The sequence below is a fragment of the Bombyx mandarina genome, chromosome 28, assembly GCF_030267445.1.
Source record: "Bombyx mandarina strain Sakado chromosome 28, ASM3026744v2".
NCBI classification, from domain to species: domain Eukaryota; kingdom Metazoa; phylum Arthropoda; class Insecta; order Lepidoptera; family Bombycidae; genus Bombyx; species Bombyx mandarina.
The window spans coordinates 6,450,812-6,470,377 of record NC_143233.1 but is presented as its reverse complement, the minus strand read 5'-3'; the positions used below and the strand labels follow the sequence as shown (position 1 = coordinate 6,470,377).

At 34.9% G+C, this 19,566-nt stretch overlaps 1 protein-coding gene across 2 annotated transcripts; it reads right to left on the bottom strand.

Moving 5' to 3' along the window:
• Window positions 1-652: 652 nt before the first annotated feature.
• Window positions 653-18,949, bottom strand: LOC114243754 (glucose dehydrogenase [FAD, quinone]). 2 transcript variants are annotated; one of them, XM_089739008.1, is made up of 4 exons: window positions 18,067-18,923; window positions 8,344-8,501; window positions 2,975-3,089; window positions 653-2,145 (listed from the first exon to the last, which is right to left on the bottom strand). In XM_089739008.1, the coding sequence occupies exons 1-4, from the start codon at window positions 18,688-18,690 to the stop codon at window positions 820-822; spliced, it is 2,223 nt and encodes a 740-aa protein (XP_089595134.1). In that variant the 5' UTR covers window positions 18,691-18,923; the 3' UTR covers window positions 653-819. The 2 variants fall into 2 exon arrangements, with proteins under 2 accessions (XP_089595134.1, XP_028031156.2); XM_028175355.2 differs by lacking the exons at window positions 653-2,145; window positions 2,975-3,089 and adding exons at window positions 5,093-6,442; window positions 6,777-6,891 and having other exon boundaries at window positions 18,067-18,949.
• Window positions 18,950-19,566: the final 617 nt, after the last annotated feature.

Sequence of the window (19,566 nt, the reverse complement as noted above, 5' to 3'; positions counted from 1 at the left end):
AGTTGGCCTTTACGTCCGTATAGTTTCACAAGTATGCAGTGCAGCTACAGTATATTCGGTGTTAGGGGAAAACGCTCTTGTGAACGAGGACAGTCCATACTAATACTAATTCAGGTAGAAAAAAAGACTAATCCGATGAAAAAAAACTACTTTTTACGCTTTATTAGCATTATTGCAGGCAAATAAAATGATAATTAGTTAGTGAAAACATTAAATAAAATGAAGTCACTTTAGCCTTTACGTTAACAACTTATAGTAGTTGAAACCCCTAATTACTTTTAGATTTCTTTGTTGTTAGTCTAGTTACTCGTATATTTTTAATGTTTACCTACATATTTGAATCGATGCGATGACCTTATTTGTTCTAGATACTAATCGCATCATACAAAATACCTGTAGCAACAAATATTTGCAAGTGTTCTTTACAACAAAATGAGCGGTATGTTAATAATTCATGTCAACAGAGTCTTTAAATACACAATGCGATTTTTCTTTTATTAATGTATTATTCTAAAACTAATATTGAAAAAAAATAGATATATAATTATATTTTTTTACAAAGAAAATTCTAGAAATCACAAGTAGATGTATTACAGTTCTTTGTTTTTATTATATTAATCGTAAAAAAAATGGAGAATATTAAAGTCGAATGTAATAAAAATAAAAATGTTTTATTTTATTTTTAAGGTAACACATTCCAATATTTACATCCAAACTAATGAACTTTTCTCATGAGCCTTTACTATAAAATAATCATACTGAAATTTCACAAATATATACTTATGAACTATACAATAAAACCTAAATAAACTTAAATATTTACGTCAACCATTCTTCCTTTATCATATCGCATGCTTTTTCAGCTATCATGATAGTTGGTGCATTTGTATTACCTCTAACAATCAATGGCATAATAGAAGCATCAACGACTCTTAAATTCCTTATGCCGTATACTTTTAATCTCGGATCAACAACTGCTTCTCTATCCCATTTAGGACCCATCTTGCACGTACCGACTGGATGGAATATTGTTGAAGTGTAATGCGTTAATAGACAAGTAAAATATTCATCTGAGCCCCAGTCAAACCCAGAGCACGCTTGTACAGGTATTTTTACATAGCTTGCACCGCTAATTTTTAATGCTTCTGTATTTTCTAAGCTTACAGCGAATCTTAAACCAGCTATTAGAACATCTAAATCTTCTCTGACCGTAAAGAATTTTGAATAAATCAAAGGTGGTCCGAATACTGGATCTGTTTGATTTAAAAGTATGTACCCTCTGCTTTTTGGGGTTAGTAACAGCGGCCTAGCTGACAAGCTGTCGTAAAATGATAGAGGGAATATATTCGTTGCTAAATATGTCGTAGGATCAGAATAAAACTCTTTAAAGTTTCGACCGTCAAAATGAAATTGAATATCTGGTGCTTGGTCATATGAAAATTGGGTTTTTATAAAAGCTGTGCCGCTCAGGGTCCCAGTGGCTGCTAATGGACCATTTTTCCTTGGATGTTGTGAGTAATAGTCGTATATTTCATTAACAAGTTGCGGTCCGTTAACCATCGTAGACGTTTTGTTAGATAAAGCTAGCACTAGGGCGTCTGTTGTTACATGATCTTGAAGGTTATGACCCACGTCTAAATCTGAAATAACTGGAATATTTAGGCTTTCTAGATGAAATCTAGGTCCGATTCCTGATAACATTAGTAACTTAGGCGAATTTATAGCACCACTACTAACAATGATTTCTTTTTTGGCATGTACCGTGAATAACAGGCCGTTTTTGAAATATTGTACCCCAAAAGCTGTTTTGCTAATTGGATCAATCAACACTTTTGTTACAAAAGCTTCACTGATGACATTCAAATTTGGCCGTTTGTGACGTATGGGTCTAATAAAAGCCACGTTTGTAGACATTCTACGGCCCTCTTTAGATGTAGATTGAGCTATATCAGTTCCCAATTGGTTTTCAGCATTAAAATCTGTTATCGGAAGACCCTTTTCTTTGAAAGCTTCAACCAACATCATAGTATTGATATCTATGTACGGGAATCTTTCAACGTTTAGTGGCCCTCTAGTGGAATGAAAATATTTATCCCGAGATTCGATATCTTGGTTATTTTCTGACTTTTTGAAGTATGGTAAGACCTGGAAATAAATTAATACTTGTATAAGTAGTATTTAATTTTAAGTTATACTGATATAAATTAAAAAAAACAGAAATCATTAATTATAATAATATAGTTTCACACTCATTAACAATAGTTGTGTATTCGTCTTCAATAACTTTTTAAATTGGTAGAAAGCATAAGACTATACGTCACACATAATAATGAATATTCGACATCGTTTATGGTCATTAACAATTCCAAGAGTATGCCAAGCCAAGCTGCTGCCTACTTCTGGGTGCTTAGCTAAAATTTGGTTTGATGTAATCATTTTTATAGGGTCAATCAAAGTCTCATCTATTTACTCATTTTCAGCCCACAGTGGCCACTGGTGGACATAGACCTCTCTCAAGCTTCGCTACATCAACCGGTCCTGAGCTGCCTGCATCCAGCGAATTCCTACGAGCCCCAATAAGTCGCAGGTCACCTTGTGGGAGGACTACCCACGCTACACCTTCCGGTACGCGCCACTCGAGAATTTTTCGGCCCTATCTGTTCTGCGTCGCAAACCTTTGGACTATGTTGGATACCATGGTTTCCTGCGAATTTCCTTATTCCTGATATGTCCTCAGTGGAAAACTCCGAGCATAGCCCTCTCCGTTGCTCTTTGGGTGACTTCTGAGCCATCTGATACGGCCTAATGTGAGCGACCACGTCTCAGTGCTATAAGGCTCATTATTATCACTATTATTATATTTAAACTGAGTTCTACAGATTTAATCGTAAACAATGTTGTAAATTAATCAATCAGTAATTAAAATGAGCCTCACGAGTTGATTAATAGAAATTATGTATACGTATTCTCATACCTCCCGGTAACTCCATCCAGAGTTTCCCAGTTCTGCCCATGCATCATAATCTCTTTTATTTCCTCTCATGTAGACCATATAGTTCAATGCACTGGAACCACCCATTGTTTTACCCCTGAAAACGAATCGAATACATTAAATAAAAAATCTTCCACCAATTTTATTATTATTATATTTATGTAGCTGTTCAAAAATTAGGTTTGAAAACATTTAACCGTTTTATCATGTTATAATTTTTATGGTTTAATGAAAGTTTTTACGATCCATTTAATATCTCGTTAAGTTTTGTATCCGTGATTCATAAAAATCGTAGTAAAAACTTCTACATAGTTTCTTGAACAGCCAAATAAATGAAAATAAGGTTCGTATATATCTAATTATATTATTTTTTATGTGCGTTATCAATAAACCCAAAACAAAACAAAAAATATTGTGCAAAATACAACATTAATTGTGAATCATAGAATATAAATGTTTGCAAATTAATGAAACTAAATCATTGACTAAGTAATATAGATTAGATCTAAACCTGAGGATGTTTAGTGTTATTCGCGTTGAGAAAATTTTGAGGCTACGACAAAAAGAAAATCTTCCACCGAGCGGATAAATCTGTAAGGTAGACCCGCGTCCTGAATGTTTGTTGTTCAGAACTTATACACTGTAAGCTAATCTTGTAATTGTCCTTTAGCAAGATTTTGGCATCTGTCAAATATATTATGTCCTATAACGACTACCGCCACAAATCCTGTTATGAGGACAAGAGTGCTTTCAATGAGTATCTATGACATTATGGGTAGATAAACTCACGACTTGCTCAATTTCAATCAGTTACGGAATCTCACCGAAGGTAAAAGACGATGTAAAGGAGTATGGGATGCACGAGTTTCTAGTCGAATAAATTGAACTGACGATACCCAAGAAAGGTCAGATGAGTCTCTGAGTTCACTAATATTATAAGTCTACCAACAGGGAATATGAGTTGAAAAGAACGTAATTCTACAAGAATTTGAAATATTTAAAACATCTCTTACCAATAGGTAGATATAATGAAAATGGAACAACGTCTTCCGTTTTTAGAGGATTTAATTAAAATCATATTAATTTCTAAGTTAATTACCGACGACAAAAAGTGCTCAAATAAAGTGTAATACGTGCAGTTTATTATTCATAAAATAAAATTGATTTCTAAGATGTAATGTTGTGATTTCTATGATGTTATCACTGTGCTGTGTTTTAATAACAATTTTATGATAAGTGACAGAATAAAGTTCTTGTTTCAAAATTTTGATTGGCTACGATGATTCCATTGTTGCTTCTGTTAGGACTTCGAATAAATGTTGTTATAAGACATCCACTATGAAATGTGTCACTTGCAAAACTTCCAGGCAGTGTGCTAAGTAATGTAGTGTTAATTCACTCTGTGAGGTGTATTCTCATACACTTGCATTTAAACGTGAATGTAAACACGCATCCAGGTACACGTAATAGTGCTTATCGTCAAAGAGTGGTAGTTAATTGAAGCAAAGAGTGTCTTGTAGCTAATTTGATCTCAGAACGCACTAAAATAAAGTTACCTTTGCATCTGTAAGACATACAGAATGGCACACGATCCGGAAGCACTATGAGAGAATTATCTCTAGAGTTGGTTACCTGAATACTTAAAATTTTACTGTAGATCTAAATAAAATCATCTGAAGTGAATAGTTTTTACATTTGTGGCGATTATTTTTAAAGAATCGTAGATGTTGCAAATTTATATAGTAGTTATGTATCAATGGCTTATGGATTTTACAAATATTGGTACAAGTAATTGTAATGTTTGTGTAAGTTCACCAATTGCGATTGTTTATAATATAATAATGTCTAAATATTATGCTGACTATGTCGTCTGTCCTAAAGTAATTATATGTATTTTACAGTGTGGCCAAGATGATGTAATAGGTAATATGGCATGTAGATTTATTTCATCCTTGATATTGTTGAGAAAATCTTGGTAAAAGGATCATATAGTGAATGATAAAATTGAGATCTTCAAAAATTAGTACCGATAGTGAAACAATCATTGATAGTAAGATAGTTTTATTAAAATTCTAATAATATTAAAATAAGAAACAGCGTCGTCTTTTAATTTCAATCCGTACAATCTTTCCATTTGTCTTTAATTAGATCAGATATTTTTTCACCGATCATTATAACTGGTGCATTTGTATTTCCACGAACTATTCTCGGCATAACAGAAGCATCAGCCACTCTTAAATGCTTAATACCAAACACTTCCAGCTTAGGATTTACAACGGCTTCTAAATCATCACTCGGTCCCATTTTACATGTTCCCGATGGGTGAAATATCGTCGAGGTATATCTTGTAAATAAACACGCAAAATATTTATAACTTCCCCATTTATAGGGTTTGCACGCACTGACTGTATTCCTTATAAATTTAACGCCGTTTTCTCGAAAGGATTTGGTTCCTTCCAATTCTGTAATAGATTTTAAGGCCGCTACTAAAGTGTCCATATCTTTTTTTACGGTGAAAAACCTTGAATATATCAAAGGTTGACCGAAAACAGGATGGGTTTTATTCAAAGTCAAATATCCTTTGCTTTCTGGCACCAACAGTATTGGCCTGACGTTTATACTGTCGTAATAGGAGAATGGCAACACATTTGTTTCTAAATAATTTGTTGGATCTGAATAGAACTCTTTAGAATTACGTCCGTCGAAATGTACTTGAATGTCTGGTAAGGATTCGTCTTTGTCTGCAAACTTAGTTCTCATAAAAGCAGTTAGCTGTAAAGGTCCAGTAGCTGAAAGTGGGTGGTTTCTATTCCTAGTTTTATAATATTCTTTTATCTGGTCTATAATCTGGTGAGCCGGTATCATAGTAGAAGTTTTGTTTGTCAGTAACATTAACATGGCATTGGTGGTTACGTGATCTTGTAAATTGTGACCAACTTTTAAATCTTTAATCACAAATATATTTAATGCTTCTAATACGTCTTTCGGTCCAATGCCAGACAGCATTAGAATTTTAGGGGAATTCAGTGCACCAGCACTTAGTATCACCTCTTTTCTTGCATATACTTTATACCAGACGTTGTTTTTAATATATTTAACTCCATTAGCCAATTTCTTGTGGCGTTCTATTAAAATTTTAGTCACCCGAGCATTAGTACGTACTGTGAGATTGGTTCTTTTCTTTCTTATTGGTTTTATGAAGGCAGTATTCGTTGAGACTCTCTTCCCGTTTGCTGAAGTCGTTTGTGTCGTCATCGTACCTATTTGTTGCTGACCATTGAAGTCAACTAGTGGTAGACCAGTTTCATTGAATGCGTTTACTAACATTACGACATTGTCATCGACGTATGAAAAACGTTCAACATTAAGAGGGCCGTTGACGCCGTGATATTTTTTATCCATTGCTTCAATATCTCTGTTGTTTTCGGATTTCTTGAAGTAAGGCAGTACCTGAAATGAATATTCTTTAAAGATTAATATTTCACTATGTATATAATATATAACATTTTCATGCAGCAACGAAAGCAATAACTTGGCAGAATTATATGCAAAATTAATTTATTTAATAACGTCATAATTGGGTAAATAATAAGTAAATATTTAAGTTACTTTAAATTAGTTGACTTTGATCATAACATTAATTTAGCCATATTTAAAACTAGCTGTTCCATGTACAATGTTTTATATGATCGGATTAAAAAAGCATAATTAGAAAGTAAAAGTAATCAGGGGAGGGAAGGAAATTAAAATGCATTTTTAGTGAATCAGCTATCCACGAACTTACCTCTTTATAGGTCCAACCTGAGTTACCTAAGGCGGCCCAATCATCGTAATCTTTTTTATTACCTCGCATATATACAAGATAATTTATAGCACTTGACCCTCCCATAACACGTCCACTGCAAATCAGAATCAAATATGTACGTTATTATATATTAAGCAATTCTACAATTTTCTCTAAGCATTTGGAATAATGGAACACAGAGGTTTTGTTAACAATAATGTGCTTGTCTCATATTTCAAGATTAAACGACTTGTCATCGGAGTACACAGGAAACACGTAAATCCTTTGTTAAAATTAACAATTGAAATGTGACATGCCTGTACATTTATAGAACGAAGAATTAAATAGTTTAACACCCAATCTCTGATGTAGGTAATAGTTTGTACAATCCCTGTTTTATTGATAAATTAAGCATTAAAATCGCGTAAAGCTTTGAAGATTTTTCAATTTATCACTTCATCTTCTATCAGTTCTACTTCTATCTTATGAGTCATCGGAAAACACAAAGCACTGAGTAATTCGTCGTGGCCTAAAAGAGTTATGTACTGTAGGCCAGTCTTGCGTTCTTGTTTGAAAGTCTTTTGCTTAGTATGGAGGGATTGCTTCATTAGGGTATCTGCTACGCGAATTCGTCTAGCCTTGAGCGGAATCAGGGATCTAGTAGCCACGGTATGCAGGTTATTGTGTCGCATTGCTGTCAATATGTAGCATTCTGATGCTGGTATAGACCTCAAATTTGGCTGGATTGTGGCATTCAGATTATAATGCCTATGGGATTTCCTTCGACAGTCTCCCCTTTGATATTTCTAAATATTTCGCTTCCAAAGGTTGTCAAGATCTGAAGTATATAATTCAAGTTGACATCATTACGACGCGGTTACGTTCCAAGAAGTCTTTGTGGGACGTCGGGTCGTTGACACTGGATGTGTCGTTTGGAAGTAATCGACTCGGTACGCTTCATAAACGTTCCTGGTTAATGTGTGAACACGTGTACGAGGAATTTTATGAGATATTCAGAAATACTGACAAAATGGGCTTTTCTTTCTAAAATATTCGTGGAAAAATCGAGAAATTCAGTGTGTTCAGTTGTAAAAATCTTCAGAAAAATAGACGAATTTTTTTGTTAGTAAATACTCGTAAATTATTGAACTTGCTAGCTACGACTACAGTTCATGCGAGAGTAATGGAGTGTAATACGTAAAGAGGATCGATCGGCTAAAGCCATGTCCAAATCAGGAACAAAATCGATCAAATTAAATAAGGACCATAAGCGTTTGTGAAATCATGCTAACACATTCTATATTATACAGGGTGTCCAAAACGTAATAAAGAAGATATTTTTACTAGCTTATCGGATTCGCCCGATGCTAGGTTATCGTTACCTTCTAGGACACCCTGTATAAACATACATAATTTATAAAATACAAATAAATTGTAAACTCTGTCTAATGGAATTGAATAAGATTGTTCCAAGAGGGTATCTATTGAGTGTCATTTAATGAATCGGTAATGACATTTTTTTCATACACCATAAAATATGAATCTGTTTTGTTACACTCTATCTTACCTGTACCAAGCACAAGTTTGCCCTCGCTGTGCTCTGCACGTCAACTCCTCGGGTTGAGTTCGATAATTCCAGTCGATGTTTGACCTAGCCAGTGCTGGAGCAAAACCTGGCACACTGGTAACGTCTGGCTCTTCTGGACCAGCTTCAAGTAGCAAAACCTGTAGGTAGATTAATTTTTTATTTATTTAGAAACAGCTGACAAACTATCATCAGCAATCTTATTTACAACAATAATGCCTTGTTAACAGACGATATTTCAGCGTCCGTGAACATACTGTACTTCTTTCGCTTCGCCTAGCGGAAACATACGCTATCTGACAATAGATGGCGTTGTACAACGATATTCGTTCGACTATTCGGCGATAGATGGCGTAATAGTACTTAATAATCTACAGCACGAGTTATGCTTTTTCTTACAAATGTCAAATCCATATTAAATTTTGATAAATATTATATTACTGTGGCTCCTATAAATAAATGCTTAATTTTACTGTTATTTAATACAATTAAAATAAGTTTGCTTTAAATTAAATCAAATTAATGCCAACATTCAGGTTGCAACACGCTCAAAAACTATTCAAAGCGTAATACCAACATTGCGAAAACAGTTTTTTAAGCGAAAAAATAATGAGTGCACCTATGTACATACATTCTCTCGGTCGCAGTTGCAAAGTTTGATCGAGTATAAACTATGAAAATTGAATTAACTGTTCGAGTCCACAGTGAGCCGTTATGTTGATATATGGTAGTTGTTTTCATACACTACGCCACATCCTCTACCACTGTTTTGTACAATTATTATTTTCCAGATTGTTCTCTTCTTTGTCTCCACTTTTATCCCACTAGGTGGGGTCGGCACAGCGGATTTTTATATTCCATCCTCCTCTATCAGCCGTCATCTTAACACTCACTCCTCTTTCTCTCATATCATCATTCACACACACACCATCCATGTCTTCTTCGGTTAACCTCTTCTCCCTTTCAGAATGTTAATAAAAAAAATCTGATTAAAATTTTAACATTTTTGCTACTTCTTCCATTCATTACTCATTCTAGAAGTTGTCTCTAAGCCTTTTTTTTGGATGGAAGGGCGGCGTCTTATATAGAGCCCTTGCTTGCTTGAATAGGACTAATATTGGATGGCAGGGCGGCGTCTTATATAGAGCCCTTGCCGCTTGGTTAGGACGAATAGGCAAATTCAAAGGTCCTCAGCTAGAAGATATCGATCAACATCTCAAAGGCAGCTGGTTCGCGAAGGCCTTTACTACCAGATCAGTACCAGTACGAACTACGCGAAGGTACAGTTGTAAAGGTTAAATTATTTTTACGAGTACATTTGTTAAAGATATCGTCATGATCGTAGAATAATGTCGGATTTGAAAAAAATCCAAAATCCACTTTTTACCATATTTGGATAATACATTGTCTAAATATTATTGCTACATTAAAAAAAAAATTACATGTATTTTAGATTTCAAATTAAGCAGTCGGTATAATGACGGATTTGATAGACGCTCATAGTAAAATGACGCTTGTGCTTAATCGTCTCTGCACGACGCGCGCCCGGCCCTCCCACTCCCGACGTATCCACGCAACCGACATTGTTCCTCGAAGTTGCCCACGCGTTGTATTTAGATTCAATTTTTCTTAAACATTTACACTAGATTACCTCAGTTACCTTTTTATTCATTATTACGTATCTAGTCTTACGTACCGTGTTAAAAGGTGTGTCACAATGAAACCAGGACGATCAAAGCTTATGTTAAAACTGGTGGAAGAAAGAAGCAAAAATGCACAAATTACGAATTTTACTCATGAAGAGTGCACTGATGAGGAGGACTGTATACCAGGGACTCCAGGTAGGTTAATTAATTATGTATTAACTTTTGGTATTATTGAATTTTTGTATTAAAACCATATTTACTAAAGTAAATGAATAAAGTATCGGTTCTGACTATCTGTCGGTTTTCTACGGAAAATTAAAAATCATTTAAAAAATTTATTTACATAAAAAGAATGTTGAATATCGGATTATACATTATTCTGAAGAGTTTGTGTTATATTTAAAAAAAAATTGAATTTTAAAATTGTATGTAACTATATTACATTTTTCTATGGATATAATAGTGAAGGGTGATCACAACCGACGTTATTCAATGAACATGTTTTTTTAACTAATAGTCGTATCTGACCATCCGACTTTGTTCTTTGCACTAAATTCAGATCCAGCTTTATTCTACTTAAAAAAATGATTATTTGTATATATTTAATATATTTTTCTATAAAAAAATAATCCTATGTCAGTAATATTTTACCCGTATAAATAAAAAGAAGTAAATTGTTTTATTTCTGTACTTCCGAATCTCTTTGTTCTGAATCAATTTAAGGGTGTAAAACCTCACCTTAGGCGTAAACGTTAACTTGTGTTATTAAGAATTTATTTATTTTTTACATACTGATATGTTTTCAGAATGCCATTCACCTTTACCTCCAGGAGTACGCCATGCAATAGTAAAATGAACGACGTTTATGAGAATGTCTTTACAGACGATGTACACCGAGCAAACGAAAGTATTACAGATGAAAATAGGAATCAAAACATACCATCCTCTACTTGTTTTCTTAGAGAAAATCACTTTATAGTTGGATATCAAAATGCTTCCAGACCAGATTTACTCTCGTCAGAAAATCAACATACCGTGTCCCTAAATATCAGCCCAGCTTTAAGCCATTTAAATACCTCTATCTTGATATCAGATATATCACCTTTCCCACAACCGATTAACCGATTGCCATTACCAGCAAAAGGCCATGGCGAAGCCTGTAACGATTTTTGTTGTTGCACTCATGATGAAGCGGACTATAGCAACTGTCCTTTAATCAACACAGTTGTGTCCTCATGCCAGTCGTGTCCTCCAGTGCCTCGTATTCGATGTAGAGGTAAAAAACGAATCCTAAATTACGATGATTGAAAAGAAGTTACTAGAAAGCGCTTAAAAATGCCGGGAAATAAACTCCTCCAAAAAGGGCCTTTTTGTTCCTTCAAAAACTATGGGTGCCTACCCAGTACTTGCGCGTGTAAAAGTAAATGTTACACTATGTTGACCCTTGAAGAAAGACAGGGTGCATTTGATAAGTTTTGAGAATTAGGTGATTGTGAGAAACAATGGTTGTATGTTGCGAATTATACTACAAAACAGCAGAAGAAAAGGGGTCTTCAAAGAGCTTTAAAGCATAACCGTCAATTCACTAACAATTATTTTTTGCCAAAAGAATCATCAACAATAGAGGATTGTAAAATCATGTTTTTAAGTAAATATTCGATTAGCGAAAGGTTGGTTCGGACAGCTTGGGATAAGTATGACGGAAGTACTTTGATTGAAGAAGACATGAGGGGGAAACATAAAAATCATAATCGGATTATTGACGATGAAATGGTAATGTGGGTTTGCACCCACGTTGAATCATTTGTACCAGTAGAGTCGCATTATAGAGCAGCGTCCAAATGGCTGTATTTAGGTGACTTCGGTGACTTCAGCATCGGTCGGATGTTCAATTTATACAAAGAATTGTCTGAACTCCAGCCTTAAAGAAAGCTTATGTAGGTCTAATTCCAATCAGTAATGATAAATATAACAATCTTATTAGTCTTTGCAATTCCTCAATAATACCCTCGAAATATCATAAATTTTTCAGAAGTTTAACTCATGGACGTAATGTTACTGAAGCTGGTAATGAATCCGACTGAATAATTGTGCACTAGGGTTTTTTTTTATAATTTTAGTTATTTTATTGTTATTATTTTGATCTCTGAAGTTGTGATTGTTAAGATTTTTTTCATTTTAATAAATGTTTTTTTCTTTTCTTTATAATTAAATTCTATATAATGATTAGTATTTAAATTTTTAGGTTAGTAATTTACCAAGAAATCAGTAATCATATCCAAATAGAGTCAACATTATAGTCTGCTTAGTCTATATAGTAATAAAAGAATACCTACTATTGATAATAAATACTTAATTTAAGCATGTATATCATGTTGATTAAAAAAGAGTAAGACCAATTAGTCTGTGTTTTATTTAAGACATCCTAATCTGGTTACTTACTGACCACTTGTCGACCTATAATACTTACCTGCGGTTAAAATTTAAAATAATATAATATGACAAATAACATATCCGCCAAAATATTACTCTGTAAGTTAATAGAACATGATCGTAAAGTAACTTCCGTCATTCCTTCAACAGTAACTTTCCGAGGAACAATGTCGGATAATACTATGTGACTGTATCAACTCCAAAGTAAAATGAAGCATGTGATTTTTCTAGAAAACTGTGTAATTTTAAGTTATTATTTTTATTTTATTTTAAAACGAATCCTTTTGTTTGCTTGTATGCCAATTTTCATAATTACAGAATTTGAATCTAAAAAGTTATGACAAAAAATCTAACATGACTATTTGAAATGGCTGCCCTGTGAAGTTTAATATTTGTCAGATCCGTCACTATTCTACGACTATGACGATATATCCCGAAATCTGATATAGATATTGATCATTAAACTACTTGAACTTGATTGGACCACTATACTAGAAGACTTTGAAATTTATTTGTCAAAATATATTAAGGTGTCACATTCATGACTTCTGATTGATGTGAGTGTGCGAAAGAGACACCAAGATATTCCTATCACACTCGCACTCTTCTTTATATCTTTTTTCGTACAAAAATAATTAAGTGCGTTATACTTTTTTGTGCCCTCAAAATAATTTAAAACTTAGAGAAGAGAGAATACAGAGAGGAAGTGCACAATGCTAATATTTAAAAAAAAAAAATGCATAAAAGATACATTAAATCAATAAAGAAAACATTACACACACTACATGCCATGTATTTGACGCACACACGCATGCATACTATTTATTGTCAAACTTTTGTTCTTGACGTCTGTTGTCAAATTGAGAATAGATTAAATATTGTTTGTCTTTGTTAATATTTTTTATAGTGTAGTCTTTGCAAAATTTGTGATTATAGAAGTACAAACTTACAATTCCAATTAATTATAGTCGAATTTCGACTACTGCGGGACCTCTAGTACATAATTAATTCATTGTGTTTACTTTGAACAAATTAAACTTTAAAATAATTTTACCGTATAATATGTGCATACGTTTTAAACATTGTCGTATTTCATGAAAATCATTTAAATATTATTATTTTCCAATGGAAAACGTACTTGATAATGCATCAGAATATTAATTGAGTACGTTGTTTGTATCAAGCTTGTTTTAAAATGAAATATATTCCGTTGACTGCGTTGTAGGTCACCGGTGCCCTACGCGGCGCTCTGAAGTAATGTCGATTTCCGTTACTAAGGCGTCTGGATTGCCTATCTTTGCCTTTTTAATACGCTTTTATTAGCTTCAGATGTTATTATGTAACGGAATCTTTGAACATGATTTTTGACCCCCTTCAAAACGTCGGATTAACTCGAAATTTGGTATACTTATTAAGGACCGATGAGAATTCAATATTAAAAAAAAATATGAAAAAAATTCAACTAAAAAATTGAAAATAAATAATAGTTTAAAAAAACAAATAAAATACGCTTTTAGAGAAAATTCAACTAAAAAATAGAAAATAAATTTTAATAGTTGAGAATGTTATCAAAATAACCCTTCTGCTCATATCTGTTCATAAAATATTTATAACTACTGATACCGTGCACCCCACGTTTTTTTACAATAAAATCATTTTTTCTTACACTATTTTTAATTCAAATTTATTTGTTCTTTTTAATGTATATTTTATTTAGTCTTTGAGGTCTCCTAGAAATAAAATAGAAGTAATAAAAAAAATAGTTTAGGAAAGTATTTCGTAATTAGCTTTTGCGGTTGAATAAGATCAAGCGAATGTGTATACCTATATCGATCGGTGAAAGGCTATTACGTTTAAGCAATATTTTGCTTAATACGCGACATTTAATCCATTTTATATTATTATGGTACTAGGTGTACCCGTCCGCTTCGCTGGGCATTTAAAATTAACATTATTATTTCTCACCCCCACGAAGATTCTCATTACTAATGCCCCCGCAACTGGTGTAGGGAGTCCAAAACTCATATAAATATTAGCCTATCCATTAAGTACATTTATTTTCTACATGGATACCAAGTTTCAAGTCAATCGGATGCACGGTTCAGTAGTTATAACGGAACATCCGTAAAAACCACTGTAAATTTATATATTAGTGTAGATTACGTCCAATGTCGCGTGGTTAGTGAAGTCCATGAACATCACAGCATTTTATTATTTTTAATTGCTTAGATGGGTAGACGAGCTCACAGCCCACCTGGGGTTAAGTGGTTACTGGAGCCCATAGAAATCTACAACGTAAATGCGCCACCCCCCTTGAGATATAAGTTCTAAGGTCTCAGTATAGTTACAACGGCTGCCCCCACCCTTCAAACCGAAACGCATTACGGCTTCACGGCAGAAATGTCAGGCCGGTAGTACCTACCCGTGCGGACTCACAAGAGGTCCTACCACCAGTAAAATATATATTGTACATATCTACGATAGCGTTTATTGAGAAATATCCTCTTAGGCGTTCGTGTATTGAAGCCGTTATAATTGAGGTTAACGATTTTATATTTTCTGATCACGTGATAAGCGATGGATGCAATCGAAATGGTCTTGAATTATTTTCTTATTTAATTTAATTACGTTTGAAATAAGTTTGCATCTCGGAGGGTATAATAATAAATACTCGTAGTGTATGTCGGTGGTCGTCGTGGCCTAACGGATAAGACGTCCGGTGCATTTGTGTTGAAGCGATGCACCGGTGTTCGAATCCCGCAGGCGGGTACCAATTTTTCTAATGAAATACGTACTCAACAAATGTTCACGATTGACTTCCACGGTAAAGGAATAACATCGTGTAATAAAAATGAAACCCGCAAAATTATAATTTGCGTAATTACTGGTGGTAGGACCTCTTGTGAGTCCGCACGGGTGGGTAGGTACCACCGCCCCGCCTATTTCTGCCGTGAAGCAGTAATGCGTTTCGGTTTGAAGGGTGGGGCAGCCGTTGTGACTATACTGAGACCTTAGAACTATATCTCAAGGTGTGTGGCGCATTTACGTTGTAGATGTCTATGGGTTCCAGTAACCACTTAACATCAAGTGGGCTGTGAGCTCGTCCACACATAAAAAAAAAAATAGTGTGGTGGAACTTTGTACCCGTCAGACCGTGACCCAAATGGATATATTGCCGCTGCCCCAGAGTATTAATTATTCAGGTTCAAGTCTAGCATAGGACAGAGTTTCTTCACCTCTTCAGGGAGGGAGGACGATTAGTGGCACAAGAGAATTTTTTTTTAGCTTGGTTGGGTGGACGAGCTCACAGCCCACCTGGTGTTAAGTGGTTACCGGAGCCCATAGACATTCACAACGTAAATGCGCCACCCACCTTGAAATATAAGTTGTAAGGTCTCAAGTATAGTTACAGCGGCTGCCCCACCCTTCAAACCGAAACGCATTACTGCTTCACGGCAGAAATAGGCAGGGCGGTGGTACCTAGCCCTGCGGACTCACAAGAGGTCATACCACCAGTAAGTGTGTTTTTTGAGTGGTTGTGAGAGTTTTTTTTTTCCCTACACGATCATGGCTTTTTCAACTCTAGCCTACCCGAGATATGACATCTATTTGATATAACGCAACTACATATTTCGCGGCAGAAATGACCAAAGTGGTGTGATAGTCGTGTTGGCTTACTTTACGCACCACCACAAGTAAATGAAGTGTAAATATGAGCACGGTTAATTAACTAGTTAGGTCTTCAATTATGTTACATCACTGTGTAAAGCAGGTCTACCGTATCAGAAGTTCTATTGTTCGGTTTTTTATAGAAACCGCCATATGAAAGTGTGTGTATGTAATCTGTTTCCGTGGTTGCAACACTCTAATATTATACAAAAGTTGTTTGTAAAAAAACATACTGTGAATTTTATACGTTTGTCGGATAAACCGAACAAAGAAAAACTTCAAACTATTTTTTAGTTTATAAATCTATATACACTAGAGGTCCCGCGGTAGTCGAAATTCGACTATAATTAATTGGAATTGTAAGTTTGTACACTATTATGATTGTATTTTATACTTCTATAATCACAAATTTCGCCAAGACTACACTATAAAAAATATTAACAAAGACAAACAATATTTAATCTATTCTCAATTTGACAACAGACGTCAAGAACAAAAGTTTGACAATAAATAGTATGCATGCGTCAAATCATTGTATGTAGTGTGTGTAATGTTTTCTTTATTGATTTAATGTATCTTTTATGCATTATTTAAAAAAAATATTAGCTTTGTGCACTTCTTCTCTATATTCTCTATAAGTGTGGAAAATTTCATACTCCTTCGTCCGCGCAATTTTCGTAAAAAGGGATACAAAGGGTTTGCTTCACGTATTAATATATAGATAAAAGTGAATTGCTGTTCGTCAGTCTCGCTAAAACTCGAGAACGGTTGAATCGATTTGGCTAATTTTGGTCTTGAGTTATTTGCGGAAGTCCAGAGAAGGTTTAAAAGGTAGATAAATATGAAAATGCTCGGAATTAAATAAAAATAACAATTTTGTTTTTCCTTTGATGTGTTTATATTATAAAAAAGCTTAGGTCTTTTATATATCGATTGAGGCACCACGAAGTCTGCCGGGTCGGCTAGTATTGTAATAAAACTCATATTGACTCGATTTAGAATACAAAAACTCTTGTTGTAGGTACAAATTGTTGAACAACATATTTTTACAACATATTTTTAGATTTTACTTTATTCTCGCAATGACGCATTTAGATTCAAATGATTATTAAACTGTCTGGTTGACGTATTTGTTGTTCATTGTCTTAAAAACAACAAAAGTTTCTATAACATAATAGAACATAAACTAGATTTAATAGTTTAGACAATATTATCTAAGCGACAGCAATCAGCATATTAATTTCACGTATATACATAGGTGATTGCTTTATTTTTAATACGCTTTTATTAGCTTCAGACGTATGTCTTAATATGTAACGGAATCTTTGAACATGATTTTGACCCCCAGCATAATGTCGGATTAACTTGAAATTTGGCATACTTATTAAGGCTTACTTATTTTGGCTTGCTTATTAAGCGCGGGGTGCATGGTATCAGCAGTTATAAATATTTTAAGAACAGATATGAGTAGAAAGGTTATTTTAATAATGTCCTGAAAAGCTCCCCATGCTTTTTTTACAATCAAATCATTTTTTCTTACACTATTTTTAATGACTATTACCTGTTACTGGTGGTAGGACCTATTGTGAGTCCGCACGGGTAGGTACCACCACTCCGCCTATTTCTGCCGTGAAGCAGCAACGCGTTTCGGTTTGAAGGGTGGGGTAGACGTTGTAACTATACTGACACCTTAGAACTTATATCTCAAGGTGGGCGGCGCATTTACGTTGTAGATGTCTATGGGCTCCAGTGACTACTTAACACTAGGTGGGCTGTGAGCTCGTCCACCCATCTAAGCAATAAAAAAAAATTAAAAAAAATTCAAATTTACTAAAATTTATTTTCTATTTTTAAGTTGGATTTTCTATAAAAGCGTTTTTTTAGTTTTTTTTTAACTATTATTTATTTGTTTTAAATTCAAAGTGAAATAAAGAATGTGTAACGCTTACTAACTAACCTTCCACTTCTTGACTTCAGAGAGACGATTAGCGACGACACAGCCCGCTGATCCTGCTCCGACAACAATGAAATCATATTCTTCTACTCTTGTTTCTCTCTTCTTCCGGTTCTCCTTCTTCGTGACTTTCTTTTCTCGAACACTCACTTTGCTGTCAGCTGCTTCGGCATCCGCGAAACGTTTAGAAACATAATTAAAATCGAAAACCGGCGAATCGAAGGAGGAAAATTTAAAATTCGGCTTCTGGAAATCGAATACATCCGGCTTCGAGTGGAACGGTGATCCCGAATAGGCGTGTCTGTCTTCGGGTTCGCGACTGTGTATCTCACTGTTGTGATCGATGGAGAAGTCCATTTTCAGCAGCGGCCCCACAGCCGTGTGTGATTTATCGATACCCGAATCCACGACCGGCCCTAATGGAATTCTACCAGCGTAATCCGAAATCCGCGATCCACCGTAATCCCTATACGGGTTTTTGTATATTTGTCGGTCATACGAATTCCCGAATAATTGAGCCAGCAACGATAAGTACATGAAGCCGATTTGCGAGCACTGGGTCAGAGGCGCGATCTGATCGGGGCATACTTCGGATATGTCCGGCGGGGTCCAGGTTTGGGAGGCCATTTCGATTTTAGGTGTAATCTAGGCACGCGGCGCGCATAACAGTATTGTCTGCGTCTATCAACGACTTGGATTGTAATGAATCGTAAGAGCGGAGCGAGTGGTGTAATTTCTTAATAGTATTGTGTCCTTAACCGTTCGATATGCTTGTGGTTCCATTCATTGCTTGATAAAAATTTAATAAGAAATCAATTGTTTCGTAATTTCTTTTATGTGGACTTTGTAAATGATTTCGAATTTAAGAATTTTATGTCTAGTTTATTGGTGGTAGGACCTCTTGTGAGTTCGCACGTGTAGGTATCACCTCCTTGCCTATTTTGTGCCGTGAAGCAGTAATGCGTTTCGGTTTGAAGGGTCGGGAAGTCGTTGTACTGTACGAGCGGGAACTTAGAACTCATGTCTCAAGAAGGTCATTGACGTGGTTGATATCTATTGGCTCAGGTGATCAGTTGGTGCCAGGTGGGCCGTAAGATCGTCCACCCATCTTATCAATTTAAAAAAATCGGGAGTTCTGGTATGATGGGCTCATAGCCCACTTGTTGTTCAGCGGCTACCGGAGCCTTTGTATATAACAAACTAAGTACTGCCCCCTACCATTAGAATACCAGAGACCCTGGTTGTAACACGATAAATACTGCCGCCCGCCATTAGAAAGCAGCTGTGTATTCTGAATAACAAAAATGAGCGATACGACCTACCCAGGCAGGTTTGGATCATGCTTCTGGTTTAAACTTATAGGCATATCTATTATTTGCTTTGCGTTAAAACTAAGGTAACGATTTGCCATTAACAGTAATTATTATTACGACATGTGTTGCTAACGGCTAACTAAACTTTCACTGCGGTTGATCGCAGTGCCAATGGCCACAATTCCGGCAT

What these genes read in the sequence shown, in the direction of transcription:
- LOC114243754 (XM_028175355.2), bottom strand. Translation starts at nt 18,690, where the DNA reads ATGGCCTCCCAAACCTGGACCCCGCCGGACATATCCGAAGTATGCCCC. An exon ending in CAAACTTGTGCTTGGTACAG is followed by an intron (nt 6,892 to 8,343) that starts GTAAGATAGAGT and finishes TCTGATTTGCAG; the next exon opens with TGGACGTGTTATGGGAGGGT. An exon ending in CAGGTTGGACCTATAAAGAG is followed by an intron (nt 6,443 to 6,776) that starts GTAAGTTCGTGG and finishes TATTCATTTCAG; the next exon opens with GTACTGCCTTACTTCAAGAA.